The sequence below is a fragment of the Microcaecilia unicolor genome, chromosome 11 (assembly GCF_901765095.1).
Source record: "Microcaecilia unicolor chromosome 11, aMicUni1.1, whole genome shotgun sequence".
In the NCBI taxonomy this organism is placed as follows: Eukaryota; Metazoa; Chordata; class Amphibia; order Gymnophiona; family Siphonopidae; genus Microcaecilia; species Microcaecilia unicolor.
Window position 1 is genome coordinate 1,946,261 of NC_044041.1, and position 12,130 is coordinate 1,958,390.

Consider the following 12,130-nt stretch of genomic DNA (forward strand, 5'->3'; position numbering starts at 1 on the left):
AAGCAGCAGAACTGAGGTGCTCGGGCAAAGCTGTGTGTAGGGTTTCAGTACTTAAACAGCAGTGCAGGTCAGAACCAAGATTTGCGCTGTGTTTTTCTTAGTCTAAACAAAAAATTTAATTTCCACCCTGGATCTGTTCAAAATCCATAATTTCCTGCAAATTCTCACAAAGTAAGGAAGGCAACGTTCAAAGCATCCCATACTGCAGGCCTCCTCCTCCCCTCTGCTATACCCACTGATCTAAGTAATAACGTGACCTTGTCACATTTACCTTTAGCTCATCCAGCTGCAGTTTGCTGGCATTTTCACACACGATGAGAACGTTCTGTAAGTCAACCGAGGCTTCAATGTACTGCAAACACAGCTGCTCCAAGCGCGAGAGCTGGAAATGCAGCGCCAGCTTATACACGTCCATTATCAGAAGGACGTCCTGCACATGACCTGAGGGATGGGAGACACTAAGATGAGCAAGGTACAGAACCAGTACCATCACTACTGTTCCTTTCTACCAGCCACTGCCCTGCACACATTCCTTCCCTACCTTTCTGGGGGTACTTGATTTTGTCTGTGTACAGGAACTGCATGAGGACTTGGAAAGGCTGCAGCTCTGCATCACGGATTATCACCTCCAGCATGGGCTTTGGGCTTTCGCCGGCAGCGTCGGACTTCTGGGTAGCAGTCTGGCCGTCTTCCTCCATCTCCTGCTTCCATTTCTAAGCAAAGATAACAGAGTCAGAGAAAATGCCAGAACACACGTCTCTTGCTTGCTAAATGAGATGGGCCATAAGGTGAGTGGAGTTCACGCCAAGGACAGGGGTGTAGCTCTGGTACTCCCAGAGGGAATAGACAAAATGAGCAGGTGAGGAGTTGGTTAAGTGTTTAACAACCAAAAAGTGCAGAAGTCTAAGAGTGATGAGATCCGAATAAGCATTTGTCTCAAACTGCTGGAAGGAGATGGTATCTGATATCAAGGCTACAAAATAATGAAACAAGACAGTGGCCAGAGCAAGAGGAACGGTAAGGTGAACAGGGACAGGCAGTGACAAGTTCTGACCCACAAGAAAGAACTGGACACAAGTTGCTCCCCCAGCCCAGGCTCTTCTGAGGCAGACTCCCTCCCACTCTGGGGCCCTTTCAAAATTGTTGCTTGAGGGCCTCTAATTTAAACTTCTGCAGAGGGAAGAGGCACAACCAGTAACAAATAAAAGGCGATAATTGCCTCTGAGTAGTCCTTTAGTGAGACCTGATTTGAAAGAATGGAGATGGTCCAGAGAAAAACCTTCCAACGACAGCGAAAGGCCTGAAGTAATCTTGGCCCATTTCACCAGAGAGACAACTGTCCTCTGACATTTGTCTCGCAGGAATGGACTGATAGCCCATCACTGGGACATGTGGGGGGCTGTAGCTCTCCGGGAGGTGAAGACCGTAGGACACCTGTTCCCCCGAAAGGATTGCTGCTTCTGCTGAAAGTGAGGCCTCTTATACAAGCCTGATTTACCCAGCCTGTAATGTTTTGCTTCTCAGAATTGGGACTGGGAGGAACGGAAGGAAGGTCTGTGGCTTGTCTTCTGGCAAATGTTGCCCTTTGGAATCTCTCAAGATCCTTCATGATTTTCTCTAAGTCCTCCCCAAAAAGGAAGCTTTGCAAGCCTTGATTTGGAGACTGCACCTGCAGCCCAAAGTCTAAGCCAAAACCACCACTAAGGAGATCTCTTTAGTGGATGCTCTGAGGAGATGATATAGCAAATCAGCCAAGTAGACCAAACCGGCCTCCAATGAGGGCAGTGACTGAATTAATTCCTCCACCGAGGAACCTTTCTGAACCCAACTTAAACCAGCGCAAGACAAATAGGAACCACAGACCGTGGCCTGCAAGAACAATGCTGAGACCTCAAAAGACATCTTAACTGAGGATTCCTGTCTTGCACATCCTTAAGGGCTATACCGGCCTCTACAGGCAGGGTAGCCTTCTTAGTAACTGCAGTGACTAGACAATCTACCACAGGGAGAGGATGTAGCCGAGCCATGAGCCATGGCAGGAGCAACCTGCAGCCCTGCCTCACAGGTGTCTCATTGAGCTAAAATAAGGACTTTCATTGCAGCATGGATACAGAAAGCCCTAGAAGGCCTCTTGGTCCCCAAAGTCATGGAGTGAGGGGTGTCCTCCGATGAAAGCGGCTCACGTAAAGAAATATTAAGGACTTCCAATGCCTCGGTAATCAGCAAAGGTAGTTCCTCCTTCCCGAACAGCCGGGCCGCAGTGGGATCCATCTCTCTCTTCAGGAGGAAGTTCCCGTCCTCCAACGGGTCAGAATGCGAGACACATGAGGCCCCTGACCTGTGATCTGACAATTGATACCTCACTGATCTCCTGCTGTACCTCCAAACACAACCGTTTAGACTGCTGGCCAGAAGGTACACCTGGGGGTGGGGGCAGAAGAAGAGCATCAAAAGCACAAATTTAGGAGAGAATGGAGTATCAGAGGAATCTGACCCCAAATCACCAAAAACAGCTCCCCTGAGATCCACTGCCAGGGAACCTGACGCCAGCTCAGTTAGCGAGGAATGCACTGGAACCTCAAAGAGGGTGAAGGGAAGCACCATGGAGCCCACCATAATGTCTCCGACCAGTCCTGTCAACCTCCCCAAGCTAGCCTGCGCCATTACCACTGAGAAGAGACGCGATTACATGCGCTGCAGCATTTCACCGTTTTTGGCAGGGGAAGCCAAAAGTAAAGAAATAAAGAACTCACAAGCTCCAGTGAAGTACGTGGGCAAAAACAGAGCAAGAAAAAAGAAAAGGTGCCTCAGAAATCCAGTCTCCATAGCCAATTAGAGCTGCCGCCTCCCATTTCAGCTTCCGTTTTGTATTTTTAAAGAGGCAGAAGATTTCTGGCAGAAAACGTGACAGAACCCCGGGAGCCAGCAGAAAGGAGACAGAAGGGGGGACCAGGTACCACCAGGTATACCCTGCAGCCCACGTGGAGTCTCTCAAACCCCAAAGTTCAACTGAATCTGAGGGACAGGGCAGAAGGCAGCATCAATCCAGAGCTGCACAAGTTATGGTAGAGAGAGAAGTAGGAATGAGGCTATATGGCATCTCTCTATCTCCACCTGCTGGTAGATGGGCCTGAACTGCAAGTCTCTCGATTCATCTGTGGGATGACATTCAAATGTAAGTTTGCAGCAGGTGTGAGAGCTGGCGCAGCCAGTCCTGGTGTGGAAATGCGAGATCATTTAGATTGCAGTGGGGGGGGGGGGGGGGGCAACTTAAGAATAACATCAGGAAATACTTTTTCACAGAGTGGCTGGTAGATACCTGTAATGCCCTCCCCACAGGAGATGGTGGTGATGAAAACAGCAACAGAATTAAAAATTGCGTGGGATAAACACAAAGGAATCCTGTATAGAAGGTGTGGAACCAAACATAATTAGAGGCAACACCAGTAATTGAGAAGCAAAATCAGTCTGGGCAGACTTCTACAGTCTGTGCCCTAATCGTGGATGGGCTGGAGTGGGCTTTGATGACAGCTTCAGCACTTGGAGAATAAGGTTAATGCCAGGCAAAAGTCTGTGCCCTGAAAATGGCAAGGACAAATCAAGATCAAGTCTACGTATGTAGTGTCACATCATACCTTATACTATGAGTTTATCTTGTTGGGCAGACTGGATGGTTAGACAGGACAGCTAAGCAGAAGAGATGTAGAGGTTTATCACAAAACGCAATCCCTACTCCCCAGAACACCTGGCACAGCGCTGCCAGAATCCAAAGTAAATACCATCACTGTGTGCCTGAAAGCTATGAAAATCCAGATATTGTGTATCTGGATTTTCAGAAGGTGCTTGACAAAGTAACTCATGAAAGACTCCAGAGGAAATTGGAGAGTCAAGGGATAGGAGGTAGTGTTCTATTGTAGATTAAAAACTGGTTAAAAGATAGAAAACAGTGAGTAGGGTTAAACGTTCAGTATTCTCAATGGAGAAGGGTAGTTAGTGGGGTTCCCCAAGGGTCTGTGCTGGGACCGCTGCTTTTTAACATATTTATAAATGACCTAGAGATGGGATTAACTAGCGAGGTAATTAAATTTGCTGACGACACAAAGTTATTCAAAGTCGTTAAATCGCGGGAGGATTGTGAAAAATTACAAGAGGATGTTGCGAGACTAGGGGTCTAAATGGCAGGTGACATTTAATGTGATCAAGTGCAAAGTGATGTATGTGGGAAAGAGGAACCCGAACTATAGCTACATAATGCAAGGTTCCATGTTAGGAGTCATCGGCCAAAAAAGGGATCTTGGCATCATCGTTGATGATATGTTGAAACCCTTTGCTTAGTTTGCTGCGGCAGCTAAGAAAGCACTACTACTACTACTACTACTTAGCATTTCTATAGCGCTACAAGGCATACGCAGCGCTGTACAAACATAGAAGAAAGACAGTCCCTGCTCAAAGAGCTTACAATCTAATAGACAAAAAATAAATAAAGTAAGCAAAGCAAATAAAATGTTAGGAATTATTAGGAAAGGAATGGAAAACAAAACTGAGGATGTTATAATGCCTTTGTATCTCTCCATGGTGAGACCGCACTTCGAATATTGTGTTCAATTCTGGTCGCTGCATCTCAAAAAAGGTATAGTGGAATTAGAAAAGGTAGAGAATAGCGAAGAAAATGATAAAGGGGGGGGGGGGGGGGGACGACTTCCCTATGAGGAAAGGCTGAAGCATCTAGGGCTCTTCAGCTTGGAGAAAAGATGGCTGAGATAGAGGTCTATAAAATGATGAGTGGAGTGGAATGGGTAGATGTGAATCGTTTGTTTACTCTTTCCAAAAATACTAGGACCAGGGGGCATGCGATGAAGCTACAAAGTAGTAAATTTAACATGAATAGGAGAAAAGGTTTCTTCACTCAACGTATAATTAAACTCTGGAATTCATTGCCAGAGAATGTGGTAAAGGAAATTAGCTTAGCGGGGTTTAAAAAAGGTCTGAACAGCTTCCTAAAACAAAAGTCCATAGACCATTTAGTAAATTGGACTTGGGGAAAATCCACTGGGATAAGCAGCATAAAATGTATTGAACTTTTCAGGATCTTTTCAGGTATCTGTGACCTGGATTGGCCACTGTTGGCAACAGGATGCTGGGCTTGATGGACCTTTGGTCTGTCCCAGTGTGGCAGTACTTATGTACTTAGCACCAGCTTATGTAAGACTGGGTGACTCTCTCAGCACCTCCTTAGGACTAACAAAAATGCAGGGTCAAGTATTCGGGTTGCAAAAGGTCAAGGGAAAGGTACAGTTTAGAGGGTGAAGAACTTTTGAATATAAAAGAGGAATGAGACTTGAATGTGATTGTATATGATGATCTTTTTTGTTTTTTTGTTACATTTGTACCGTGCGCTTTCCCACTCATGGCAGGCTCAATGCGGCTTACATGGGGCAATGGAGGGTTAAGTGACTTGCCCAGAGTCACAAGGAGCTGCCTGTGCCTGAAGTGGGAATCGAAATCAGTTCCTCAGTTCCCCAGGACCAGAGTCCACCACCCTAACCACCAGGCCACTCCTTAGGGTGGCCAAACAGGTAGAAAAGGCGATAGAGAAAACCAGAAGGATGCTTGGGCACACAGGGAGAAGAATGGCCAGTAGGAAAAAGGAGGTGATGATGCCCCTGTATAAGACTCTGCTGAGATCTCATTTACAATATTGCGTACAATTCTGGAGACGTACCTTCAAAACGATATAAACAAGACAGCGTCAGTCTAGAGGACTGGTCAGCTTTTATGCATACCTTCCCTGGGGAGTTCTTATCAACTGCAGGGATGAGCGATCCCCAGAGGATGTTCATTTTATGTTTTTTATATATACCTTAACTGACTTATTTATGCCATTTTACTTTATACGGGATCCCTTTTAAATAAAAGCTGTGTATTGCTCATTGTTAAAATGTTTGCTGCTTTTACTGTTGCGCTGTTTAAATTGATGTGACATTGACTTCTTTAGTTTCTTCATGAATATAAAGCCTTCATTTTTGAAATCTCTTTATGGAGTGTGTGATGTCTGAAAGCGTTTCATTATTTCCTTGTCTAAGAAAGAAGAAATATTTAATAACCATTATCCGTTATATGGAATAAATGCGAGAAATATTCCCTTGAACTGGCCATTTGGGGGAACATTTTGCGCTGATCATAGATTTGGTAGTATTCTTGAACAGAGAATTGGTGAAGATTTCAGACATAAATAAGGAAAATTATGCACTCCACTTTCTGATTCCTTTCTATTTAAAACAGGTTATCACAATAACCCCTGGAATGCCAACTATTGCTCTTTTTATCTCTCTGTCTTTCACTGCGAGTGATTGTGAGACAAACTGGTGTAGATTATTTGTGTGCAACGGTCCTGGAATTCATGCTTTGTGTATTTAACTAACACCTTGCTTCAACTAACTCTTGCCACGTGGTGGTTTTGTCTTGAAGCGATATGCTTCTTCCTATTCTTTGATTGATTGAAAAGGGTTACTTAAACTCTATGTGAAGGTCAATCAAGGGTGGCTGCACTTTTGAAAGTTTTTTTCTTCAATTTATCTTTTTCAAGGAACCTTTTTCTTGCATTGCCATCTGAATATGCCTTGCTGCAATTCAGAAGTATAATATTTTGTTTTATTTTTATTTTTTTTTTTATCCTATTTTTATCTTACACCCTTCAGGGTGCTTTTCTAAAATTTCAAATCTTATTCCCATTACCACGGCTTCCTGTCTATCCGGATCTAAGTGAATCTTGGGCCATTTATGTTCCCACATATATATTATTAAAATCTACCCAAATTAGTTTGGGGAGTGAGTGTCACTTGTGTGTGGATTATTTGGTAGAGCAAATGATAGATAAACAGTAGAAATAAAGACAAAGATAGTTTTCAGAAATAGGATTTTGTTTATTCTTACCAAAATAAAGTCTTCTATTCAATACATTCATCAGACAGGTTCTGGGTTCAATTGCACAGAGCTTCTGCCCTCCGAGAAGAGTTGGGGACCGTTCCAATGATCTGCCAAAATCTCATCTCTTTTATAGGCGCAGATCTCAATACAAGTCAATGGCAAGACCCTGTTTTTTTTCTCAATATTGCCCAACCTCTGAATCATTTCCGGCAGGTGTCCATCTGTACCCTCACTTTTCCGTTCTAACTATTGCAAGTTATTGTGCAATTTCCCTTTTTGTCAACATCTCCCTAGATACGGACATCCAAACATCCAAACATGGCTATTGTGTAATTTCCTTTTTTGTAAACACTTTGTTCTTTTGAAGATATCTAAATATAGATATATCAATTTCATAACATCTTGTGATCTGGGTGCCAACTTATTAAAGACAGACTCCGTGTTATGAACCAAACTTCTTATCATTTCTGTCTTTAATTTCTACATCATGTGTGTTACACTCAATTTGGAAGTTGCACCAGGTTTCATTAGAACTCACCAAGCAGTCCTTGCTCTTGCAGGCTCTCTGCTATAAGGCCATCATCTTGTTATCAGGCCTAGTCAGTGCTTTTCAGCTGTTTAAAGCTATGTAGCTTGGCCCACCACTATTCCAGTGGATAGGTCTTAAGCTAGAACACATATTAACTTGCAGGAAAAGCAAGTCCTTGCTCAGCCAGTCATAGATTTTTAAACCTAGCTGGTATTTTTACAGCCTGAGTCCTAAAATCTGGCCTTCCACCCTTCCGGTGGGCATCCAGTGAGGGCCTCTTGCTGTTCTATAATTATACAAGATCTCAGTAAGTATTCTTTGAAAGAAAGGCAAGAGGGAGGAAATACAATAAGACACATTTAAATACCTATGTGGCATAAATGCAGGTGAGTCTCTTTCAACTGAAAGGAAGCTGTGGAACAAGGAGGCATAGGATGAAGGTGAAAGGGGACAGACTCAGAAGTAACCTGAGGAAATACTTCTTCAAGGGAAGGGTGATGAATTCATGGAACAGCCTCCCAGTGGAAGTGGTGGAGATGAAAACAGTATCTGAATTTTAGAAAGCTTGAGACAAGTACACAGGATCTCTAAGGGAGTGAAAGGGAGAGTACATGGCATGGATGGTCAGACTGGATAGGTCATATGATCTTCAGTTCTCTCTGTCGCTATATTTCTCTGTCTATTACAAATAGCACAGCATGGGATCAGAACAGGCTTCCTTAGGGATACATCAATTCAAAGGTCAACTATTTTAGAAAGAAAAAGAGGAAGTATAGATGACAATGGCCTAGAGGTCTCTCTGGAGCCCCTTAAAGCTCAATTCATAAGCCTGATATGCAGAACTATCCTCTAACCTCATATACTGGGGTTTCTGCCAGGTACTTGTGACCTGGCTTGGCCACTGTTCAGAAAACTGGGCTAGATGGACCATTGGTCTGACCCACTATGGCTACTCTTATGCAGACAGGGCTACCAGCTTATGACTTGGCCCCAAGGATACATTTTGTTTATTTATTTATTGACTACTTACCTGCCGGAGTCTCTCTCTTGCCTGAATGATCTTCTTTCGGAGCCAGTCACAACGAGCTGTGACCAGAGCAATGTGGCCTTGAACTCGCTTTTCCTTCTATGCAGAAAGCAAGAAATCACAGTCACTGTACACGAGGGAGCAAGCAGCAAGAGTCAGTATCATTTCACTGCATAATAAAGACAGAGGGGACAACAATCACCAATATCAATGAACAGCAAGCTAATTGATGGGTGTGTGCATACATCCACCTGGTTTCTTTCACCTACCCCAGCAATGCAGCCGTGCTGTAACAGCCCCTGACATAGGTACGTCTTTCAAAGATGTGCATACAGAACTGAGCAAGGATTTGTGGCTGGGGATCACAGGTAAGTTTGTGCCACACTCTGGTCACATAGGGGTAGTCATAACAGGTAGCCTACAAATGTTCCCCAAAATGCATCTGTCACTGGCATAGCCTTCCACCCGCCTGCTGGGTCCCACTCGCAAGTTATTTCCCCGGTGATTTATAAGGACACTGGAGCCACAATCCCAGGGGTCCCACAGTTCCCAGAAAGCACTCACAGTCAAAAACACAAACCACCAGGATTCTTAGTAGGTCCAGGCCAGAAGAGTCAATGAACTAATAAGGTTTATTGTCATGAAACTGAACAGCGAAGAGTAAGATCAACAGTAAGATCAACCAATGTGAATATACACAACTCCTCCACATATATTCAGAACTGTCTTATAATAGTTGCTTGTTATACTACTATCATGTTTTATCATTATCATGTTCCCAAGATCCTTCTGTATCACTAATTGTCCATCTTCTAATATATGTCCACCATTCATGATGTATTGTAAGCCACATTGAGCCTGCAAAGAGGTGGGAAAATGTGGGATACAAATGCAATAAAATAAATAAATAAGAGGAAAAATGGTGAAAATATAGCAACAATAACAGGTAAATCAAACAGGTATCAATATTAAAACTAACTAAACATTTGTTTACTACCTGAGAAGTACCTGGGGAGTTTAGGAAATATAGCTGCTCACAGGTTATAAAATATAACTGCCCACAGGGCCTCAGTGATCTTTCTCTCTCCTCTCCCCATCTGAGACTAAAGATTACCTCACAGCTTAGGCGGGGGGAAAAAACTGTCACTTCTGTAATAGCTTTTCAAAAAAAGACAGTCACCATCGGCTGGCCAAACAAGGGAAATACACTTCATGAAATAATTAATACAGTTCACAGGCTTGAAAACCCACTCTTTCGCCACAGCATCTATTTACAAAGGCAACAAACATGCATCAAACTACACCCAGCAGTGTAGAAATGCTGTCACACCAAGTTACACCTGCTGTAAGGAAGGCACACATCTATGCATGTACTCTGAGCATATACACCGTGTATCAAAATAATGGGACCCTTTTTATGTTTTTTGACATAACAAATAAACAGCTAGTTGTACAATAATAAAACCTGGCTCACAAACAGGCCCATGACAGAGCTACAAAATGATCATGCAACAAATTAAGGTACTTTGAAACATTTCATGAACAAATGAAAATGATAAATATCAATGCTAAAAACGTTATTTCAAAATCAGTTTCCAAACAAAAATTTGCCAAATGTAAGTTACTTGCGCTGATAGTTTGAAGCACACGTTTGAAATGTCTTTGCATGGAGTGATTTAATACCAGATCTTCAATTTGGTAAATGACATTAGGGAAGCATGCTCTTTGGGGACGACAACTAACAGGGAAGTTTTTGAAATCACTGGTAATATCGATTTAGTGAATAAGTTTTCTCAGTCCATCAAATGACCATTATTTTTCAGGAAACATTTTAAGAAACTTTTTCACTCCATGTTTTGTCTCAGAAATTGTATTTCCCTTACTCACAGATCTAACCTCATATGCTGACTCAGGGATGGTTGAGGGAAGACCCTGATGTTGATCATTTGGAAAACTTGTGGTTAGCCTTGGGGAAATTAAGAAGACCATTATCTATTATTTATAGATATTTAAGGGGTAGAGAGCTTAAGAGCTTTAAGTTTGAGGGAACAGGGTTTGTGTGAGGAACTGACTATGGGAGCGTGGAAAACTACTTCTACGGAAATACACAAGGCTTCTATATCTGTTTTGATTAAAGAAAATGCTTATAAAGTTGTAACCTCAGATCAACTTAGCAATTGTACCCAGCAAGTGTGAATGACTTATGTTGGTGACGTGGTTTACAGAGTGACAATTCGACCATATTTGGTGGACCTATGAGAAAATACAGGAGGTTTGGGAGGTTGTGGTTTGACGCACGTTTACCCCCATGTTTTAGTGCCCCAAATAGCACCTACTGGGAATAGGGATTGCACGAGGACAAAAACATCACGGGTTGCATAGAATGTGTCTCTCCTAGTTGCCCATTGAAAGAAAGCGATTGGACCAGCTTTACAAGACTGAATATCACAAATAAAGATTGTAACTGAAATGGAGACTTATTGATAAGCAAAAGGGTTGTTAGGACTCTCAAGTTGTTGAATGGGCATGACTGAATATTCTGATTCGGAGGGGGGGGGAGGGCAGGATATAGGGGAGATTGTTTAGAGGGGGTCGAGCACATACTAGATGGAAGGATGGGGGTTGGGTGTTCTTTCTGAGAAGTTTAATTGTAAGGTGTTAATGGGCTTCTCACTGTTCACTGTACATAATATTTATCATTGTTCCAAAAGTTTTGCATTCCATTTCCTCTACTTAATAAACATTTATTGACACAAAAAAAAGCAAAATGCTTCAGCTTAACTAAACTAAAATAGCAAATGACTCCAAGACACTGTAAAAGCCAGGATTCAATTTGAGTTTGACCCAGAGGGCTTCTTTAGGGAAAGCAATGCTTAAGAAGCAATGGCCATTGGGCTCATTTTCGAAAGAGAAAGACGCCCATCTTTCGACATAAATCGGAAGATCGACATCCTTCTCCCAGGATCATCCATCGCAGGGACAGCCAAAGTTCAAGGGTGCGTGTCAGAGGCATAGCAAAGGCGGGACTTGGGTGTGCCTAGCACTTGAACGTCCTTGACCCATAATCGAAAGAAACAAGGACGTCTCTGACGAACACTTGGACAACTTTATCTGGTTGTGTTTTTCTTATGGCCGATGACCACCAGAGAGAATCAGGGATGACCTCCCCTTACTCCCCCTCCAGTGGTCACTAACCCCCTCCCACCCTCAAAAAATATCTTTAAAATATTGATTGCCAGCCTCTATGCCAGCCTCGGATGTCATACCCAGCTCTATCACAGCAGCATGCAGGTCTCTGGATCAGTTTTAGTGGGTGCAGTGCACTTCAGGCAGGTGGACACAGGCCCATCCCCCACTATCTGTTACGTTTGTGGAGGAAACAGCCAGCCCTCCAAAACCCACCAGAAACCAACTGTACCACATCTAGGTAACCCCATTCACCCATAAGAGCTATGGTAGTGGTGTACAGTTGTGGGTAGTGGGTTTGGGGGGGGGGGGTTGGGGTGCTCAGCACACAAGGTAAGGGAGCTATGTACCTGGAAGCAATTTATGAAATCCACTGCAGTGCCTCCTAGGGTGCCTAGTTGGTGTCCTGGCATGTCAGGGGGACCAGTGCAGTACAAATGCTGGCTCCTCCCACAACCAAA

At 43.4% G+C, this 12,130-nt stretch overlaps 1 protein-coding gene across 1 annotated transcript in view; it reads right to left on the bottom strand.

Annotated features, from left to right (window-relative positions):
- Positions 1-12,130, bottom strand: part of LOC115480217 (leucine-zipper-like transcriptional regulator 1) — a 69,983-nt gene that overhangs the window by 19,980 nt on the left and 37,873 nt on the right. The window contains exons 12-14 of the mRNA XM_030218726.1: positions 8,487-8,582; positions 542-713; positions 272-441 (exon numbers count right to left, since the gene is read on the bottom strand). Coding sequence (XP_030074586.1) covers positions 272-441; positions 542-713; positions 8,487-8,582 — 438 coding nt within the window. The remainder of the gene's footprint in view (positions 1-271; positions 442-541; positions 714-8,486; positions 8,583-12,130) is intronic.